The sequence below is a fragment of the Nyctereutes procyonoides genome, unplaced genomic scaffold, assembly GCF_905146905.1.
Source record: "Nyctereutes procyonoides isolate TBG_1078 unplaced genomic scaffold, NYPRO_anot_genome, whole genome shotgun sequence".
NCBI lineage: Eukaryota > Metazoa > Chordata > Mammalia > Carnivora > Canidae > Nyctereutes > Nyctereutes procyonoides.
Window position 1 is genome coordinate 20114375 of NW_026575145.1, and position 22801 is coordinate 20137175.

The 22801-nt window shown below is 34.8% G+C and overlaps 1 protein-coding gene across 2 annotated transcripts in view; it reads left to right on the forward strand.

Annotated features, from left to right (window-relative positions):
* Positions 1-651: 651 nt before the first annotated feature.
* The window catches only part of NOVA1 (NOVA alternative splicing regulator 1), a 151230-nt gene continuing 129080 nt past the window's right edge, over positions 652-22801 (forward strand). The window contains exons 1-2 of one of the 2 annotated variants that reach the window (XM_055309294.1): positions 652-1568; positions 3400-3543. In XM_055309294.1, coding sequence (XP_055165269.1) covers positions 1433-1568; positions 3400-3543 — 280 coding nt within the window. In that variant the 5' untranslated portion in view covers positions 652-1432. Of the gene's footprint in view, positions 1569-3399; positions 3544-22801 lie in introns of those variants that run through there. The other variant, XM_055309295.1, reaches the window with a different exon arrangement.

The following is a 22801-nucleotide window of genomic DNA, read 5'->3' on the forward strand; positions in this document are numbered from 1 at the left end:
TCTCCCTTCAGCCTGGACGCTGTCGCACCCGAACGCCCGTCTCGGACTGACCCACAGTGTCGCGGCCCCGGCCCCGGCCGCGACCCCGGCCGCGACCCCGGCCGCGACCCCGGCCCCGACCCCGGCCCCGGCCCCCGCCTGCCCGAGCGCCCACCCCGCCCCTTCATCCCTCTCCTACCCGAGGGTCCTGATTGGGAAGGGGCCTGAAGAGCGTCCCTCACATTCCCATGTTATTGGCTAGCGCGGCTGTCAGTAATCTCCGCTTCCCGCCTTCTAGCCTAGCGTGTTTCTTGGACCCCTCGGTTTCTGCGACGAGCCGCTTACGTTTGCCTGAGCCGTGGGGCCGCGGCCCGGCGACCTCTCACCCCCCCCCTTTCCCACTGGAGCGCCCCGGGCCCGGGCCCCGGCCCCGGCCCCGGCCCCGGCCCCGGCCCCGCCCCCGTCGCCGGCGCGCGCCCCCGGGGCCCGCGCTCGGCCCGCGCGCGCGCACACGCACGCGCACACGCACGCGCGCACGCGCTCACACCCCCTCCCCCGCCTCCGGCGCGGCCCCCTCCGCCCCCGCAGGCTGAGGCACCGGCGCTGGGAGGCGGCGGCGGCGGCGGCGGCGGCGGCGGCGGCGCTGCTGAGAGGCAGGGACCCGAGCGCGAAGTGTGTGGGAGTCTACGAACTCAACCCCTCTCTACCCTCCCCTCGCAGCCATCCCCCTCCCTCCCCGCCAGCCCCCCCTACAAGCGGGAGAAATAATGAGCGAGACCGGGCGGCAGCAGCAGCATCGCCGAGCAGCCCAGGCAACGGCAGAACCGCTCCGGCAGCGGCGGCGGCGGCAGCACCAGCAGCGGGAGCGAGCGCAGCGCTAGCGCGGCGCGGGGATCGCCGCGCTCCTTCCCGGCTCCTGCCCTCCTCCTCCGCCGCTCGCTCCGCTCCGCTCCTCTCCGCTCCTCTCCGCTCCGCTCCTCTCCGCAGCCACCTCCTTCCCCTCCTCCTGCTCATTCACTCTTTCCCTCACTCTCCCCTCCTCCTCGGCTTCTCCCCGCGCCCCGCCAGCCCTCGCGCTCTCCCACTCCCTCTGCCCGTCCTCCCCGTCCCCTCCTCCCGCTCATTCACGCGCCCCTCTCCCTTCACTCTCTCCCCCTCTCTCCTTTCTTCTCCTTCTTTCACCCTCCGTCTCTCACACCCCCTCCATTCCCCTGTCTCCTTTCTGACACTGCACTGCAGCTGCTCCTCAGCCCTGCCCCCTCCCCAGTGAGAACAAACCAGCAACATCGCTTTTTTTTTTCCTAAAGAGATTTCTATTGATCCGATTAAAAAAAAAAAAACAAAAAAACCTTAAGAAACCCCAAACGCAAAAAAAAAAAAAAGAAAGAAAGAAAAAAAAAGCCAAAACAAAAGGGAGAACCTTCTCCCCGTAGCAGCGGCAGGAACTGCAAACATGATGGCGGCAGCTCCCATCCAGCAGAACGGGACCCACACTGGGGTTCCCATAGACCTGGACCCGCCGGACTCGCGGAAAAGGCCGCTGGAAGCCCCCCCTGAAGCCGGCAGCACCAAGAGGACCAATACGGGCGGTGGGTATCGCTTCCACCTCCCCGCTGGCCCCATCCCCCGCCGCCCGCCCCTGCCTCCCTCCCTCCCTCCTTCCCTCCCTCCCTCCCTCCCTCCCTCCTTCCCTCCCTCCCGCCGGCCTCCCTCCCTCCCGCGGCCCGGACACCTCCAGCCCGAACCCGCCGGCGCCCGCGCCCCTGCCCCGCGCCCCCTCCCCTGCACCTGCCCCGCACCGCGCCGTCCCGGACACATTTCCATGTCTCTGTTTATCATTCATCAAAATGGCGACCGGGTTTTCGGAACAGACCTATCTTTCCTTTTAATCGGTCTAAAGACTGACCATTTAAATATCCTAGACCTGGGCCGGGGGGTCCGTGAAGGAGGAGGAGGAGGAGGAGGAGGATGACCCCCGAGTGAGGTGATGGCCGCCCGAAGATGCGCGCTGCATTTAACAGTCTGATAAAATAAATAAATAAATGAATGAATGGCGCTTGGGTAGCGGATAGCAAATGACTGGGGCACCGGAGAGTTTTCCTCTCTCCATCCCCCTTGCTTTGGGCCACAAGTAGTATGCAAAATCTTGAGGAGTGCATGCTCTTACCGCACTTGGATTGTCGTTGCAAATATCTCATTGATTTGTCTTCAGAGGTGTGCATACGAGGGTGGGGGTGTCTGGTACTGGGGCTTGTTAGTTTGACATCCTGCGCTTCCTGGGAAGATGAGTTATAACGGGACCGGTATCGCTTCTTCGTTTGCACTGGAGTCATCCTAACAATGCACCCAATGCATCGAGGCAGAGGTGAATGAATGTGTCTACATACAGCATGCACGTTAGAGACGGATGGGGGTCTTGCGAACGGCACACCCGCAAAAACCGGGGACGTCCATTCACACGAGGAAGCTGGATTTACCGGGCCGTTTCCCGTTTGAGACTCCATCAGTTTGTCGGGAATTGAAGTTTACGGAGTTGGCTTTATTTTCGAGCACATTTCATTTCACTCTTTCTTGGGTCATCCACTCCCTCCGCTTTAGAAATCGCGGCTGTTTTGGAGAACTGACATAATCTGTCGGGTCACTTCCAAGTGTATTTGATATAAATGACTCCTAAGCTTTTTAGTATTGGCAGAGTTCTTCTCAAGGTCCTTTAATTAATGAGCTTAAACGAGATCATGGTAGGCTAAGAACTGCTAAAGAAATACCCCAGGATTAGTTAGATTTGCCAGTTCACATCACTTTGAGTTATTTCCTGGCAGTTACTGCAGGCTTGGAATACACCCTACAGTTTGGGTGGATTATTTGGTAGGAGAAATGTTTGTTTGGCATACTTTAAGTAGAATATAGGCGATGGCTAATTGTGTAGTCCTTAGGTGTTTGCTAGTGTCAAACCAATATATGTAGCTCATCACTGTTTACGGCCCTCTTACTTATTTATTGTATCGCAATGTGTTAAGTGAAGATTTGTCATCATACAAATCTATCTCTGAAGTTTTGTTAAAGGGTCAGTTCATTTCATTTTGCCATAGTAACCACAGATAGAATTGGAAGACTTCCATGTTTGGAATAACAACTGGAATTTAGTCATCAGTTTCTACAGTGCTGCAAAATGATAGAACATGTTTTTAGTCTTTAATTCTAAGTTTGAAAGTAGAAATCCTACAAAATGGGAAACATTTAGTACTTACTTATTTTTCATTGCAATTGGCTTACTTTTGTTCTTTGAAAAAATTTAACCCCGTATTTCCTGCAGCTGTGTGCCCTGTGTTTTAATTGATGTTTTTCCCTCTTGAGGGTGGAGAGGGGATACAAAGTTTAAAATTACCATGTTAACCAAGTATATTTCTTTGCATTTTTCAGAAGACGGCCAGTATTTTCTAAAGGTTCTCATACCTAGTTATGCTGCTGGATCTATAATTGGGAAGGGAGGACAGACAATTGTTCAGTTGCAAAAAGAAACTGGAGCCACCATCAAGCTGTCTAAGTCCAAAGATTTTTACCCAGGTAGGTGCAATGATGAAGAGATTGTTTGATAAATCCCCACGGAAAGAAAGAGAACATCTACCTGTGTTGTATGCTGTATTCAGATAAATTCTTAAGAGTATAGACTTTATTTATATGTTGTATTTGTGGAAAATCCTAAAGTACATTTCTACTGTTGGTGTTAATGTTTTGTTTCAATCGATATACTGTGTCTGATTTAAGAACAATTACGAGGTGCATCTTTTGGGTATTTCTAAATACTACTTCCAATACTTTTTTCTAATTAGGAAAAAAAAAAAAACTCTAAAATTTAAAGATAGAAACGTGGACAGCTGGCATCAGGAAATAGGGTTCTTTTGAAGTTTTCAGACATCATTGTAATGACAATTAGTCTAGAGTGAATTCAGAAGTGGGGGTAGGAAGGCTTCTTAAAGAATGGACCATTTACTTCTAAATCCATTATGTACCTCTTTCTGCTTCACTGCTTTGTTTGTTGGCCCTGGAGTGAAGTAAAGAGGACGAGTGCTGCCTCTTCAGATTTTTAAAATACTGCGTTTTTAATGTAATTGTGACAAGGAAATATATTATTATGTAAGAAGTAAAATAATACTTAAGAATTTGTGTTATGAAGAGCTGTATTGGGTTAAATTATGTTAACAGTTGTGTGGTACTGTAACCTACTGGAATATGGCAAGTTTCCTAGGTGGTATAATATATATTTTTTTTTTGTACTTTTCAGTGTGTGCTTTTTATTTCAAGTGTACATAGTTTTGCGTGTCTGTTCTTTTTCTTTTTTTATCGTTTTGGTACTCAGTATATGGACTTTAAGTTTAACTGGAAAATCTGCATAATTGAATAGTATTCTCTTAGGTAAAAAACATGAACTGATTTGCTTTTACCCAGGTGTAGCTTCTGCCTTTTTTTTTTGTTATTTTGTCTTTATTGGCCATAAAAAATATTTACTCAATGCTGAGGGAACTGATACTGCCTTTTTTTTTTTTTTTTTTTTTTTTTCCTGTTGGGGAAAAAAAAAAAAAAAAGCTTATTTCCTTTCAATGATCTAATTTCAGTAAGGGTTCTTTAACAGAGGGTTTCTTTTTCATAGCCAATGGATTGGTGGTATAAAATGGACCATTATGCTAGATAAGGTTTAGGATGGTTGAAAATATCATTTAGTTACATAAATTAATGTAGTATATTTGGTAAACACTACAAATATTACACTGAAATGTAATTTATTAGATATGCTGTCCTTTGAAAGTTTGCTCCTGTGAGTGTAGTTTTGTAGATGGCTTTCCTTGTCTCTGAAACTTTCCTTATGCGTTAAGAAAGTTTACTAACGTATTCACGATTGTATGTTTAAAAGATATATTATGATGAAAAAAATCAATGTGGAATTGTGAAAACCGTAGTACAAATAAAAGCACTCAAAAGAGCTTGATTACAGAATTAATAACGTGATAGTTCTAGGAAAAGAGCTGCAATGGTAAATTAAATTCACTGTCAATAGATGAAAATGAAATAGCTTTTCTGCATTAAACATGAGGTGGTATCAGATGTGCAGGGATGTTACAGAAAATTGGTGTTTATCAAGGATATTCCAAATAGTAAATTAAATGCCTTTTCATTTGAATATAGTTTATTTTCAGTGGGTTGGAAAGGGTGCACCGAGAATTAGATCTTTTGTTTTTAGTCCACTTAGTTATGCATATTTTTTTTATTACATTGAAATTGCTTATTTATAGTTCTGAGGCATGTTATTCATATAGAGCAAGAATATCCGTTGGAAAAAATGGAAAGCTGGAACGCGTTGAACAAAATTTTGTGTGTGTAGTGACGTAACCTGATCAAATGTGATTTGAAATGTCTGGATAAAAGAAGGCTTATCCTCTGCCTGTAACAGGTGGAAACCAAGTACACACTGGAATCAATTTTAAGGATAAAATAAAGCCTGTAATTAATAAGAAGCTGTATTAATTCTGAACAATTTTTATTTAAATATGATATTAACTAGGTTATTACCTGTTCAGACAGATACATCTCTCTTCTTCTGATAGACTTCAATTTTAATGGTCTTTCTGTTTACACTTGACCACAAGGCTATGGAATTATCCAAGGTCCTGGTATTCCTCAACATAACAGCCTCTGAGCTACTTTCAAGTTCTTGTACTCAGATATATTTAAGGGATAACTACCTGCTCATCTCAGATGAAGTAAATTAGAAAAACGTGATTTATATCACCGAGTTATAAGGACTTTCTTGTAGGATTATGCAGTAATTTATTGGGAAGCCCATTTTTGTGTTTCATGTATGCATTTATGACTCCTGTTGGATTAGAATGAATATGCTTAATGTTTATTTCATGAAGAGTTTTTCTGTTTCTCATTTGGTAAGACAGTGTATTTGTGGAAAAGTGTACTTTAGTTGTATAACCTAATGGATTTTCCCAAATTACCTAAGTTTTGAAACAGTGTAATTGTGTTCAGAAGGTTTAGTTAAAATAACTGGTGTATGTAAGACAGATTTTCTGTAGAATATATAATGCAGACTACAGCCACACTTTGAGGATATTTTAACAAATTTCAACTCAAATGTATGTCCATTGTTTTTATTAGAGCAAATATAGTCTATTCGTATTTATCATATTTGTAGTTTTTTTTGTTTTTTTTTTTTTTTTTTGCTCAACCTGTGTCTTTAAAATATCTTAAGCAACCTTGCTTTTTTGAGTAATTTTTAGTATTTATGGTTGAAATCAAGAAAACATTTTGTGCACATTAGTTGGTATGATTTAGAATTTGTAGAACTGTATATTGCATTGTATATTTCACATTTCATAGTAAAATAATTTGGGGAAATTGTATGATCAGGATTGTAAGGTGCATTTTTAAATTACTGTAATCAGGAAGAAAAGATCTGCAAGTAGACATGCTTTATTTTTTGCTGTGCTTCGTAATTCATTTATCTTTTTAAAAATCTAAATCTTACAGAACACTTACCACCTGTGATTTGTGAATGTCTTTTTTTCTTACTTGATTAAAATAGCTTATTTATTTATATATCTTTTTTATAAATGGTTTCCCTAAAGTTGTTGCTTTGTAGTAAAAAAACAGCTTTCTCATTTGGGGGAATATATTACTGAATGCATTTTCAGAATGGCGATAGTGTTCTCTTTTATTCTTTTATTTGGCATCTGAAGATGTGTTTAGTTTTTGTTAATAAATAGACTGATTTTATATGTTAAAAGTATTGCATGGTTAACATAGATAATCCAAAAACTTATTGAATACGTTATTGGTTGGGAATACTAAAGGGTTTATAAAATATGTATTTTCATGTGTGCCTTAGATTTTAGAACATTTCGTAATGTACCTATTGTTATTCCATTGTATGATAGTAGAGATATTCATTATATCAAACAGAAATACTTCACTATAATCTCAGCATATATTAGTGTGTTTCTTATATTGTTTTCATATTTATGATAATGAAACTGGATCACATTTGATGTAAAGTATTTACTTTTTTTATGGTCCTTAAGTTAAAATTTGAACTTATGTTCCTAGATTTATTATATCATAATCTTAGCATTGTCCAACTTGGGTGATTTTTTTTTTTTTAAATCACAAACCAATTATATGTTAAAATCTTAAAACTCATGAAAAAGCAGACCGTAAGTGAATTTTTCTTTTAGTGAAGGAAATACCCAACACTGCCTTAGTTTTAACATGGGGAGAATTCAGTGGCCAATTTAACTTTTAGGATCGGGACTGTATAGCAGAAAAATGATCTTTTTTTGCGAAATCAGATGAGTTGATGAAGTTTTAAAATGGGTCACTTCTTTTGTTTATATTGTTGAAGGAAGAGTATTATGATATTGGTAGTACAAAAGGAATACTTTAGTTACAGCTTTTAAAAGTTGCAGTCTAAACACTTTAGATGGAAAGCATCTTAGAAATTTGTTGATAAATATCTTAAGGCAAAATTAGTAGATAAATAGTTGTAAAAAGGAAAAATTAGGCAGTTTAATTTCTAGTATTGAGTTTAATATGATAGTTATCATTACATCATGCTATACCTTTGATTTTAGTGTGATCAAAGATTTGCTAATACATAATATGTTTTTCTTTATATCTTAAACTTGTGGTATTATATTTGTCATATTACCTGTTGTGGATTACTTTATATTTTGTCTCTCTATACTCTCAGTTGGGGGAGGAACCATAATCTTTCACTTGGACATTAATGTCTCCGAAAATCTGCTGTATTTTTAATATTTTATTTCTCATTTTAAGTAACAGGAAATCTTAACATGTGAAGGAATTTAACTGGCTTAGCACAATCTATGCTAAAATGTAGAGCCCAAAAGATACAATTTTGATACTTAACTCATGTAAGCAAATATTTAGTTAGTAGCATAGAATTTTTAGAAAAATGGAATTAGCATTAAAAATCTTAGGTATTCCATTTATTTGATTCTTTTTAATTTTGATCTGATGTTATATCTTCTATCATTGATTTAGTAAGTTGTGGAACATCATTTACAGTGTTGGTGTTTTCATGAATTATAATGTACAGTGTCACTTTGGTATTTGCTATTTGAAGCCTTCTGGATTTTGGAAAAATAACTCCTTTAAATATGTGACGTTGTAAGGAAATCCAGTATACCTAACAACATCGCCTTGCAAATATCATTCCCCAAAAGGTTTCAGGAATAGTTTAAAAGTAGTGAATGCAATTGGTGCAATAGTTCAATATTTATGTATGGAAGATGTTTTGTATAATATACAAGAGGAAAAACAGTCTGTGTCTTGGGAACTCTTAGGAGTATGTGGTATCACTGAAAATAAAATGCGAGCAATAAACCACCCATTGAAAACTTGTCTATTTTATAGCTGTGTTATTTTGTTTTGTTTTGCTTTGGCTTAAGAGAATTAATTTTTAAGCTTTTCAATAACATGAATAACACTTATTGAAACACAGTTACGCCACTTGTTACCTAAAATTCAGTACCTAATAAACTATTTTTTACCATAGTGTTTAGTCTTAGTTGTTTTCAGTTTAGTAGAGTTGTTTTAAAGCACTTTTATGAACAAGTGCAGCTTTTCAAAATAAAATTGGGGGGACAAGGGTGGGAGATTTGTGCTTGATTGCCATCTCATTTCCATCTTTGGATACAGCTCTAGCATAAAGTTAAACAACATCTGCAGAGATCTGACTGACAAACATCTCTCTGGGACTCATCATTGCAGCCTGCAGCAGGTGCATTCAGCTTGCAGTCTTTTCTAAAAAGAGGTTAGTTTGTTCTAACATTTATCAGTAGACCAGTGGGAGCAAGTGACTGGAGAGAAGAGGTTGGTTGTCACTTGTCCAGTGTTGGAATACTACAGGTAATTGGACTGGACTGGTGGGAACCGCAGCAGTGTGTGTCTCACATTGCACTGCAGCTGCTATGGAGCTTAATTAACCTGACCCTCAGAGACTGAAGTGTCATGGTATAAAACACAACATGCAAGAAATGAAGCAGTACTTTTCAGTACTTCCTGATGCTTGAGTTGATGAAATTTCCATTTTCCTCATCTTGTTCTTAAAAGATAGGGTATCGGCTTTTCAACTTCTTTGTATGGAAACATTAGAAACTAAAATGATTTCTATGAATCTGATAGAATCCACCAAAAAAAGAGATGTTGTATAGAAATAGAAAATAATCTTACGTCAGAAGTATTTAAATTTCCCTATTCCACAAGTACATTTTCAAATCATGAGTGGACAAAAATAAGTAGAGGTACATTGTAATTTATTATTATTATTATTATTATTATTATTATCTTAGCTTCGCATTTATTCATTCTTATAGGAGAAAGAACCCATTGTAAGATTATGTTGCATCTTTTTAGCATGTTAGGAACTTTGGCAAGCAAACTCTGCTGAATGCTTTGAAAAAAAGTGTTTCAATAAACAAGACAGGCATAGCATTAAAAACTCTGAGAAGATTAATCTATCATTTATTTCTGCTTTTTTGAATTTCTTCATCTACTTGAAAGACTGAGTTCAGTATACTTTCATGACAAACATAGAAGTTTCTTATGTCTTCCAATAGTGTTTGCACTTATTGTAGGGGTCTTATTACAGTGCTGTTTTCTTAATTGCCCTTGAATAGAAACTAATTCCTAAGGTAAATATGTCTTTAAATTAAATCTGGCAAGGTGCTATACTATTTTAAAATGATTCTGAAATTTAAAATATCATTTGGAATCTTGTGAAGGAGTTTTGTAGTATTGAATCTTCTGTTAGTTTTACTAATTTTAAAATTTTGGTCTTTATTGAATATAATCTATCAATTACCAAAGAGTAATTAAGTCCTGGAGTTTGTACAGATTTTTTTTTTTTTTTTTTGTAACCTATATGCTTTTCTTTCTTTTTTTTTTTTTAATTGTTTTTCTTTTTTTTAATTTTTTTTTTAAATTTTTATTTATCTATGATAGTCACACACACAGAGAGAGAGAGGCAGAGACACAGGCAGAGGAAGAAGCAGGCTCCATGCACCGGGAGCCCGACGTGGGACTCGATCCCGGGTCTCCAGGATCGCGCCCTGGGCCAAAGGCAGGCGCCAAACCACTGCGCCACCCAGGGATCCCCCCCCATATGCTTTTCTTGAAGGAATTTTTACCAGTATTGCCAGTAACTATTTGATTCTAAAGTTACTGTTTATAAGAAGTCTGTTAAAGTTTATTTTTTATTTTAATTAAATTATGAATAGTTAATAATTTATTGGTAATTATAGTAATCACAGGAAATAAGATTAAAATAATTATCTCTAGAAGTTAGAGAATCATTCCACACTTTTAAACATTTTTCATTTTTGACACTCTGGATAATTGTTTTCTTATCAATTCTTATCAATATAGATATGATTCTTTAAAATTTCACGTATATACTGCACCATCATTTGTAAATTTTTGACAAAGAAGGTAATTGAATAAAAATAAGCATTTAAGACTGCAGAGTACAAAAAAAAAAGAACATTATGTACACTGACAAACTTTTTGAGGTATTTTTAATATTCCCTGAGTTTCAAACTACTATACAGATATCCTTTTCCATAACAAAACTTGATCATGAAAACACGTAATAGCTACACTCCATCATTGATCTTTTGCTGCTTCCTGCAGGGCCTGTCATAGCATCGTTGACAGGACCAGATGATAAATGAAATCAGTATCTTAAGTTTTTTAACAGCAAAATGATTCAGGTAAGATTATTTGGTGTGGAAAATAAACCTTTTTTTTTTTTACTATTCTTAAACTAATTTTATTTAATAATTGATATCTAAAATTAACATATTTGTTCTCATTTTAAGATCTATGTCATACTGATGTTCAGTGTATTTGTAATTTATGATGAATTTCATTCTGAACTCAGTAATTTTTAAATTTTAGACTGTGGTGGTTTTTACTTTCCTTGTGAAATTGAACCACTTTTTGAAGTTTTGAGGAGTAATTTTTCTGTTTTAAAGGTTTTTGAGAACAGTTTTACATTGGATACTCCATAATTCTTTTGCAGGAGAAATTTTCACATAATGTGCTTATAAATTAAATAAGACTTCAAATCCTGCATTCCCTCTAGGATATAATAAATGCTGACTCTCCGTTGATTCAGTTTTAAAAAGTCATTCTTATCATAAAGAAGAAAGTTTTCACTTAAATCGTTAATAATTTGCTGCTCTAGGAATTAGATTCAGTGACCTTTTTTAAGATCTAGTAATTTGGGGGAAGGGTAGAAAGAAAGGAATTAGGGTAGTACATTTTGTTAACACTGAATATAGTAAGGAATGTGGTATACGTTTTTGTTTTATATTACTAAATATTTTGAGGAATTGTAACTTTTCAATTTTGGTTATATTCATTCTTGAAATAATTTGTTTTGGAGGAGTTAGTATTGGAAATAATGAAGTTTACTTGGAGACTGTTCATTCACATATTTAGTCTTAATTACTCTTTGTTTAACTCTTTATTTTTCTAAGACTAATTTAAAAAAATAAACTTTTTTTTTTTTTTTTTTTTTTTAATTCAGAGAGAGAGAGAGAGGCAGAGACACAGACAGAGGGAAGAAGCAGGCTCCATGCAGGAAGCCTGACGTGGGACTTGATCCTGGGTCTCCAGGATCACACCCCGGGCTGCAGGCGGCGCTAAACTGCTGCGCCACCGGTACTGCCCTTCTCAGACTGATTTATGTGTTTTTTTTTTTTTTTTTTTTTTAAGTCATGGAAGTACTTTTTTGAGAAACCTAGTGTGAAATCTGTCTGGAAGCTTTCCCCTTGTTAATTATTATGTGTATTTATCAGATGCTTCCTATGAGCTCAGCTGTAGATAGCTCTTTGGTCATCAAGACTTAGAGGTACTGCAGAGCATCTTTTTCTTTGTCAAAGGAATATGGGCAGGTTTTATTTTTCCCTAAAAAGTTGTGCTTTAATTGTTTCTGTCTTCTTAAGTTTTTTTTCTGTTCTACGGCATCTCTGTGGAAGACTTAATGGGGACACTTAGAAGTAGCAAATAGGCTTATTACCATGTGAAGAGGCTGGCAAGATCATGGAATTGTGGAACTAGATGAAAGGAATGGATCTTAGATCTGATCTCTTCCAGAATTTCTATTTAACTATTGAGAAAACCAAGATACCAGATTAAGTCATGTATGCCAGTACTTGTCCTGTAACTTTTAAATATGTTTTCTAAATTTGTGGTACTTTGTGGAATTTTAGTAGGTACTTTGTTCTCTTCTTGTGCTCTACTCTGTTTTCCCCCTCCCTTCCTGGATATGACTCTCTGAGGAAATACATTTTTACTTTTTCTCTTCCCTAGTTTTAAAATGAATGTACTCCCTTCCCCATTTTGAACATTAAGTTGAAAGCACTTTACCTATTTTAGGACAATTTTTGTTGTTGTTGATTCACTGAATCAACTGAAGGGCCATAGAAAGGTTCTCTTTATCATTACCACATATGAGAAAAAAAAAAAGATATGACAGATTATATTTGCTTAGAAGATGGCGTGGTCATTTTTTGTTTTTCCATAGTTGTAGTTTGAAAATGTCAGTATTTTCAGGGTAATTTGATTTCTACACTTTGTTATTTTTCTTCATTTGCGAAGTTTCTTTTTCCTTTTTTTTCTTCCATGTTCCTTAGTTCATTTATTTTTTTTTTAAATTTCTTTATTTGGGTTTAAATGGATTATTGACCTTGATTTTTAAAAAATCTATAGACTTTCTAATTCAAATTCTGTTTTCAAGGGTATATGTATTTTCCATATTTTTATGACTTATATAAAAATTTCCTTAAGTATTACATATTTGGCTGGGTATTCATAACAATTGATTTTAAAAGGACAAGATACTAAGGTTAAAAAATAAGCAACAGGCTAGTGGTAAGGCAATCTAAGTAAAAATGAAGGTATATTACACAGTAATTATTTTTTTAAGAATTTTTTTAAATTTATTCATGAGAGACACACAGAGAGAGAGAGAGAAAGAGAGAGAGAGAAAGAGAGGCAGAGACACAGGCAGAGGGAGAAGCAGGCTCCACGCAGGAGCCCGATGTGGGGCTCAATCCCGGGACTCCAGGATCATGCCCTGGGCCAAAGGCAGGTGCTAAACCGTTGAGCCACCCAGGGATCCCCAGTAATTATTAATTTTAAAACATCACTATATTCTCTTTTTAGTCTATCCATTTCGTTAAATTGGTCTGCTTCTCAGTTAATTAGAGTTCTGATGATGTTTGCATTGTGTTGTAAGCTTAAGGATTACTTTCTAACATAATTATAAAAATACTTAATGTGATTTCTGAGGATTTTTTTTTCTTTACAGCTTTAAACTAAAACAAAAAATCTTTTGTGATAGTTCTTTATTTACATTGATTAATTAAATTAGGCTCCATTGGTGTGAAGGAATTTCTGTCATCCTTCATGCCTTTGCTATATGTTCAGTGTAGCGCCAAGTGCTGTAAACGTAGGTGGTAGTTACATTTAAATCAATGCATGTATGAATGAATAAATAACTGATTGAGGCTTATTCTGTGAAGTGATCACGTAATATCAATACAGTGGATGGAGAAAGCATTTTATCTTTAGTACCTTGAATAGAGGGTAGCGTGTGTATATAAAGTCTATATTTCAGGTAAGTGAACTAATGGGTTCAGATATTGGAACAAACCAGAAATGGTCATAGAAGTGTTAGGACAACTTCCTTAATACCTGACATGGGCCAGGTATTAAGGAAGAAGAGTGGAATTTGAGAAAGGAGTTTTGCTTTGTATTTAGCATGTTGCCCTGTGTGAAGGAAACCCAGAAGCCGGTATTATGGAGAGTACTAAAAGCCATCTCCAAAACTGAAAATAACTTTTAAAATATTCTGACTTAAGCAATATGAGTTTAATTAATATCTATTAATAAAAGTAATGTAAAATACCTACATTACAAGATTTTATAGTTATGTCACTTTATAGTTTATTTACTGCCACATGGCTATTTGTGGCAAGTAAGGAAGTCTGCTGGCTGATGACTTTTCTTGAGATACCCTGAAAATCAAAGATTATTAATCACTAAGTTAGAGTTACACTATTAAAAATATGATTAATAAATGTTTTATTTTTAATGTATTTTAATGTCTTTTTCACCATCGTAGTGCTACATAGTAGAGCAGAATTTTGTTTGCTTAGAGTTTGACTAAACTGAATATTAAGGTGTAACATACTAATGTGTTACTTTATTTGAAATTAAAATTTTAGGAAAGTTACCAAATTTGTGCTGCTTTAGTCTTTTAAATACTTTTTAAACAGTTAAAATTTAGAGAAATGCATGAAATACTAACGTTTTTCTTGTATTAGTATATTGAGTTCTGCTACAATAAACCAATGAAAACGTCCAAGATTTGGTAGATAAATCTATTTAGTCTTATACTTAGCCCCCCCCCCCACATTTTTATAAGTGCTATTATTTTTAAGCTAGTGGAGAAGAGTGGGTTAAAATAACTTTGTTGTAGGGTTTCTTTACCTGGCTGCTTCCCCTGCTACTACCATGACCAGATTTTAACATTTTGATGAATGTTTATATGCATCAACTAGGTATGAACTAGGTATGCAGTGGGGTTAGATCTAGGTCTGCAATGCTCCGAAGATCTTATTCTCAAGCAAGGAAGCAATAAGAAATGAAATGTAAATACCTGGTCATAATAAATTTTAATAAATGTATAATGACAGAATTGTGTCTAGAAGTAAAACTACATCTGTGACCAGATCTTGAGAGGAGAGGGTGGACTTCAAAGCAGACTTCAAAGAAGAGGGGGGACTTTGGGGGTTGAGTTTTAATTGGCTGGCTGGACAAGAGTGTAAGGTCATTTGAGGCTGAAAGACAAAATATATATCCATGTAGATAAGAAAAATTCCTGTTATATTCAGGGGTCCAAAAGTTAGTTTGGTATTACTGGGATAAAGAGTGGATATTGCTGGGAAGGGGTGAGGAAAGTGGGTAGGAAGATACTATAGATATTTGTACAGATAAGAGAAAATGTATTACATGTGAAAATGGTAAAAGCTTGTCTGAAAAATACTCATCTTGGATATATTTATTAGCAAAAATTATTTTAAAGAAAAAATATGGGTTGCATCTATGAAATGACTGGCAGGGTACTGGAATTAAAATTTATGTACCTATTTGTTTAAATATAGAAGGATACTTGTACTTTGGAGAAAGATTACCTTAATTATCTAAAAGTAGAGCTGAGGTTGAGGAGTATGGCTTTCTGCTTAGGCAATATAAGTAAGATTAGAGAAGACTAATTTGTTTTGGAAGGAAAAGATGAAGAGAAAGGTGAGGCAACTAGAATACAGAAAAATAGAGATATTAAGAAATATGATGGTTGTCTTTTATTAAGCAATTATGTGCCAAGTGTAGAAGAAAAAAGTATAGGTACCTAGTGAAGGACAACTGCCAGTGAAGAATGTTGTGCTGTATTCAGGACAGTGTGGATAAGAAATCTGTTTTTGACATTTGTTCATTTTTATAAATCTTGTCTATGCAGGTACATTTAAAGTTAGGGACTTGAATGGTTTCTTTTACTGGTTTGCTTTTGAATCATGGCTGTTTAGAATCATATATCTGATTAAACTTTTCTCATTTCTTAAATTAAATGAATATGTAGGCCTTTTTAGCTTTCTTGGCATGTGAACAGGTATGTTCACTTTTAATTTGATGAAAATTTGTGGTTTACACAATGTATACATTTTTTAATATGAATTTGATGTCGTCTGATTTGAACACTACAGTTTGGTAGATGAGAGACACATTGGTATGCGTTAGGTCAATGAAAGTGAAAATTAAAACTTGTTACTCATTGTTGGTGGATTCTCTGCTATGTCATTTTTTAATTTGGGATTTCAGTTGATTATTGAGATTCAGAAGGACTCTCCATCAATTGATAAATACTTATTTCATATAGGAATCAGTCTTAATACTGTATCAAAATCAGATTAATTTTTAAAAGACCAAAATATGGTACTGTTTTTCCATTTAGAAAATTAGATTAAAAAATCTATCTAGCATTTTATACTGATTTGTGAAATTATTGGCTAGTTGTGTAGAGAAACATTAAAAAATTGAACAGCTGAAGTGACATTAAGCACCAGATGGGGATTTGAAATAAAAATATTCACTGTGTAATCTTTATTTAAGTGCTATTCATAATTCAATAATACCAGTTGTATAACTCAAAGTTGAATTCAATATAAAAAGGAAGCACAAAGTCTCATTGCCTTCAAATTGATACTCATATCATTGTATGATGTGACTTGTTCTTAAAAAAGATAATAATATAGGTAAGACAACTGCATACATTTTTTTGCAGAGGCAGTACAGTTCTCTTTGAGAAAAATTTTGAAGAAATTTTGAGTTTGTGAATCGTTTCAAAGTAGCATTTATTTGAATTTAACATCTTTAATGAATCCTGCCTTTAAATGATATTCTCCTTTGTATTTGCTCCTTATCCTCTAAACTAGAAATTTTCAGCCAGATTTTCTTTACAGTAATATTTTAAATTTCTTCTGAAGAATATACCTATTTTGTTTAAGGAAAGGTATGTTCCTCTGAAAGCTTTATCACATTTTTAGCTACACTGGTGTATTTGACATCTTGTTTAAGAACTAGAATGACTCTGGATATGAAAACACAAACTGTGATAATAAGCTAGATATGCCATATGTGGCAGTTTAGGTTGGCATATATCTCAAATGGCATGTTTAATGTACTGTATTACTAAGATCAGTAATTTTACAGTGGAAGGCTGCTACTTTTATTATATAGTTTCATGCTGGTGGGCTTAGAATACTGAGAGACTTTGTACTTTGTAAATCCCTGTTTTCAGCCCTTGTAAAAATTTTTTCACTGTTGAAATGATCTACATGGGATCTGTGTTAGTAACTTATTCTCTGAAGTTTGTGAAAGTTAATGAAAATATTGCAAATAGTACGTAGTTTGACAGATGATTATGTGAATAGCAATCCTTACGTTGTATTTTTGTTAAGGAGTAATAATGCTGACATATTTGTATGACAAAAAATTGGTTTAGCAAAATAAATAGTTAAGAATTGAAAACAGTATTTTTATTTTTAGAAAATGTACATATGTTGATAGGAAAAGCTTTGAGGTTCTCTAAGAGTCTTGGCAGTGAAGCCATTTGAAGCAAACTGCAATAAATATTGCCCCTTTATGACAAAATACTCAACTTTAAAATCATATTCCAGCTTTCCTGAACATAATGTTTTTGTTTGATTTTTTTAAATATTGATTTTAACAAAGATTTTTCTGAAGGCCCTTCAAATAATTCAGTAGACTGCATTAAAAATAAGTGGAAACTGTAATGTGATGGGGAAAATTAAGTAATTTAAGGGGATAAATAATATAAAGACTATGTACATTTTTTGGCCACTTAAAATATGCAGGGCAAATGCAATTCTGCTGGAGAAAATTTTTGAAGAAATGTTGAGTTGGGGAAATGTTTCAGTAACAGTTTTCTATGTGCAGTATCTTTTAAAGAGCCTGAGTCTGAATTTAAACTATTTCTGTTATTGTTAATGAGAAAAGTGATGGTCTTGTTTTTAAAACTCTAAGACCATATAACGAAAAGTTATTTAATAAAGTAAATAATACATAAAAGTAATCTATTAACCATGGCTTAGTTAGATCTTACATTTTATCTCATTTCAACTCTTTAAATATCAGGGTAGTTAAGAATTTTGTTTTTGGCAAGAATTTTTACCTCTGCTTTACAGTTCAGGAAAAATCAGACAGTGAAAGTTAGAATGATTTGAGATATAGCAAGTTAATGATGAACCTGTTTACTGTTATTCTGTAAATCTTTCCATCATATTACTTACAAACTTGAGTTCAGAAATGCAGTATTCAAAATTTAGGTAAGATCCACCCAACTGCCACGTTAGTCCGTCATTGGGAAATAACAGATATTTTTGATGGCTTCGTAATTTTTCCCTATTCATATAATAGAGAAATCTTATAAATTTGAATTTTGCCATCAAAATAAAAACTGTAATAATAATCAAGCAAAATGGAGGCATAAAAACAAGTTTTCTCTCCTGACCAGACCTCTGTAAACATTGAATTTGATATCTTTTATATAATTTTCCATCTTTGTATTGATACAAAATTTCTAAGATAGTTTGAAATTTCACCTTACCTATGAGTTTATTTATGTGAAGTTATTTAATTTTTCTTAGTTTAGCATTATACAATTCGGCTTTCACTTTTTAAATCACATAACCGATAGAGATTTGTTAAATTATACCTGAGGTTAGAAAGGTCTAGTCAAATAACTATGACAATACTTACTATGATCAAAATTTTTGTGAGGAAAATATGTTTTGGACATTACATAGTGAAGTTTATTAAGAAATTATCAAATCAGTTCAGTGCATTTTAGTGCCTTTTGGGTATGTAGGACGGAACATGTGGTAGCAGAGCAGAGTTTGAATCTGGTCTCTGACAATTGCTGTATGATTTTTGTCAAATCATTTAATCTTCTGGGACCTATAAATTTTCTCTAGCACATTCTCATCTGTGTAATGGAGCTATTAGTACCTCTCATATAGTTATAAGTTGTTGGTTCAGGTACCACAAAAGGCAAGATGTAAAAGTATGTCACATGATACTTGACCCAATAAGCATTTTATGACTCTATCTTTTTAAAATCTCTTCCTTCCTATATTTGTTACATTTAATAACATGAAATATACAACAGACATTTTAATGTCAAATCAATTACAGAAATATGACCCTAAAAAGGAAAACAACTACTGTGAGGATTTTTCTTTCAAATAATTTTTTTCATAATAACTGATTGTTATTAAAATGCAGACAATATAAAGTTAAAGCTAATTTCTCATCCCACCCCCTTTAAGATAATTAATATAAATAACGTAGTATTTTTCATTTAGACTTTATAAATACATCTTTATATTTTTATATATTCAATTCACTTTTTGTATGTATTTAATTTTCATATACTTCATATTTTAGTAGATGATTACAAGTGATATTCACTGTTACATTTAGGAATGAGTTTTTAGCACATCACCTCTGTTGGTTAATGGAATGTAGAACTTCTGAATACTCAAAGATGTCCTTCCATTCGCAGCTATGCAGGTATTTTATGTGAATATTTCTGTGTGCAGACTTAAAAATCTGTTCTATGATACCCTTGAAGATAGAGTTTTATTGCCCATATCATTGACCTGAAAAAATAGGGGTATGAATTTATAATACCAAAGGATATTACAATCTCATGTGAAGCATATGGGCTTCTTTGTATGTATAAGGCTCTTGAAAATTAACATAATTTATTAATCTCTCCTTCATCTTTGTACAGTCAAATATAAAACATTAAAAATATTGACTGGAGCTTTATGAGGAAGAAATCAAGTGGCATATAGAATATTGAATACTTCTTTCATCATTTGTTTCTAGATACCAAGACTTCTGAAAATCTTTTCCGTTAGTCAAAAAGGAAGTCATACTGTATAAATGATGATGCTAGATGTTTAATAATATAGGTGATAATTCACAAGACTTAGTGTTCCTTTTTTTAACCTTAAAAAATTGTTTTAATTGTTTATATAAAACACTTATAGTTCATGTTCCTACAACTTCTATGAAAGATCCAATAAAATTTAGTGGTATAGTTTTACTAAGAATATGTTTTGGGGTCATGGTTTATTACTTTCCATTCCTTAAAAAAAAATTCATATTCTCCATGACTCATCACAAAAATTCTTGATTGCCATTATGGTGAAAAAATTTTTTATGATATGTCCATTTTGTTATAATCAGTGTATAACAAATGCCTTACATATTAAATATTATTTATGTATTAAATATTGAAGATCTGTTTAATTCCATAGTAAGAATAAGTGTAGATATGATCTTGTTTTGTATGAATGTGCCTTTAAGGACAATAAATGTAATTCAAATCATACTAATTCTTATTATTTTGTCAAAAATATAAAATCTTAGTGAATGTCTGCCATAGTAAAATTCAATTATTTATTTAGAATTTTATACCTTTGAATTTGTAAGAATACTAAATATTTTCAAAAAAAATAAAGTGAGAAACTTTGCTAAAGGTCATTTAATTACAGAATAATTAAATATTGTGGGCCTAATCTTTAGAGTGATGGATTTATTCTTAGATACTTAGAACATGTAGAGATATTCAGAGTGTTTGAAGTCTGATTAGATTGAGAGTAATATTGAATGTTGGCAGTTTATAGAAGAGGAGGCTGAATTAGTCTAGGGTAGAGATGACTGAGGCTTATCTCTGATTATATTAGGGTATGGTCTTGGTAAGAGAGAAATTTGAGATAATCTGTGAAAACTGAAAATAGCTCCAACTTCCTTGTCACTTAGAACATTTACACTCTTCTTTGGAACTAAGGTAGCAGGCTACACAATATATGATGGATTTAAGTATTAATTCCTAAACTTCCTGTGTCATCCTGATTCATGATCTGTTGTCCTGTGTCACTGAGAAAATAAAAGTAATTTTTAAAAAACGTCATAAGCTCCTACCACCAGATCTATCTACCTAACTACATCAGTTACCTGTAGTCTACATTCTCTCTCATTCTGATAAACTGTCCCTGCCCCTAACAAACGCTAATCCTCCACTTTTATTCTGGATTTCATTCCCTCTTAGGTACTCAGACATGTTTTAGCAATTCTTTCTTTTTTTTTTCTTACGTTTTCAATATACCAGTCAACAGCAGTTGACAGTGATCATTCTCTCCTCTTTGAAGCATTTCATTTTGCTTCCAGCAGACCTCTGCCTCACTAAGGCAGCCTCAAGTTTCCCTTGCTGATTTCTTCTTATTTTCCTGAGCTCAGTCCTTGGATTGCTCTCTACTTTTTTCTATACATATTTATCCCTTGGTGATCCTATTCAGTGTCATGGCTTTAAATAACCATCTGCTCTTCCATGATTACCAAATGTTTATATCCATTCTGGACCTTCCACCTGATCTGCAGACGAATGTTGCAGTTACCTACTTGATATCACTTGTATGTCTAATAAATATGTTAGAATTAAATATTCTGGTCTTTCAGATAACCAAATCTACTTCTCCATCTTAACTGCAGCTTCATCCTTACAGTTTCTAAGGCCAAAAATCTTCCTTACTTTCTCTCTTTCTGTCAGACTTTACATTTAATCCATCACGATTCTAATTTTGTTCAAGATTATTTACCTTTTATAAAAGTCAAAAGCACATATTAAAAACAAAAATAAATGTTCCAAAAATGCATTCTGTTCTGATTAGCCAGGTAGAAAGTCAACTAAAGATGTGGTTGGAATGGATTCATTGTTAAAACTCTGGAGAATGCCAGAGAGTAGCTTCTCCTAGTTACTGGATTGACCAGACTGAGCCCTCAAATTGTTTATAATTTCAAAAGATAAAACAATTGGAAATCTAGATTCATGTTTAATTTTATGTTATAGGGAAGTCTATAGGAAAGAATCTTTATTCTAAGGAATATCAGTATCAGTATATCCATTATAGTAGCATGAATATTTTATACCTGCAGGAATTGATTTTCAAAGAATAAATATGAAGCAGTAGAATTAAGAAAGCTCTAAATAATTCCAGTTCATTGGATTGTAGCAAAGTGGAACGTATCAATCCTTGAGGACACAACTTAAAATGCAAACTGTTAGGTGGCGCATATATATATATACACACACACACACACACACACACACACACATTGAGAATGTATATTGAACTATTTGGAATGTTGTGCTAAGTCAAAACTTCATCTTTTTTTTTTTTTTTGAGGGTTTACCTTAAAGAAATTACATACCTAAAAAATATATTACTCATGTTGTAATTATTTTCCTATAAAATATTTTGAGATACATTTGTTGCTTGTCGACTGGGAATTTCCTCATCTTACTACCCATGAAAAATTATTCTAGTTAATGGACTTCATTTCACCTTATAATTTAAATCAGTTAGGTTAAAAAAAATAAAAAAATAAATCAGTTAGGTTTTACTCTACTATTTTATGTCTTTCATTCTGAACTAAGTTATTAAAGGAAACCACATTATTTCATACACAAGGAGAAAAAAATAATTGAGTTTTTATAGCACCATTTTATTTTTAACAAATAATTATATAATAACAATTTTGACTTCTTTTCTAATTATACATTTCATTGGTATGTCTTGCTGGCAAAAGATATTTGATCTCTGGAAATAATCTGCCAGAATAGGACAAAATCAATCTGTTGTATACCTGTCAATATGTAGATGATTCAGTAGAAGTTTGTTTAGTCACTGTCACAAAAAAGGAAAAACTGGTGGACATGGCCTCCTGTTTTACAAGGGGTAAGAACGTGTGTATGTGTTTGATTACATTTTTAAGTTAACCTCGAGATTTAATTTTGTGATTCAAGATTATAGCTTAAGATTTGTAACTTAAAACATTTTATTTTGGCATGCTTATTAATTACGTGTTTCTTTCTTAAATCATCCGTTAATATTAGTGTTCATTTATGTGAGATACGAGTTTGCACATCATTCTTATATACTACTTTGGAAATATCAATTTTCACACAGCTGATAGAGACAGATTTTATACAGATTTTTCTGATCCAAAAGCCCATTTTCTTTTTTAACATATCCTATTATGATGTCAAAAAATTCTTTCAATGAAAGCAATTTTCCCATAG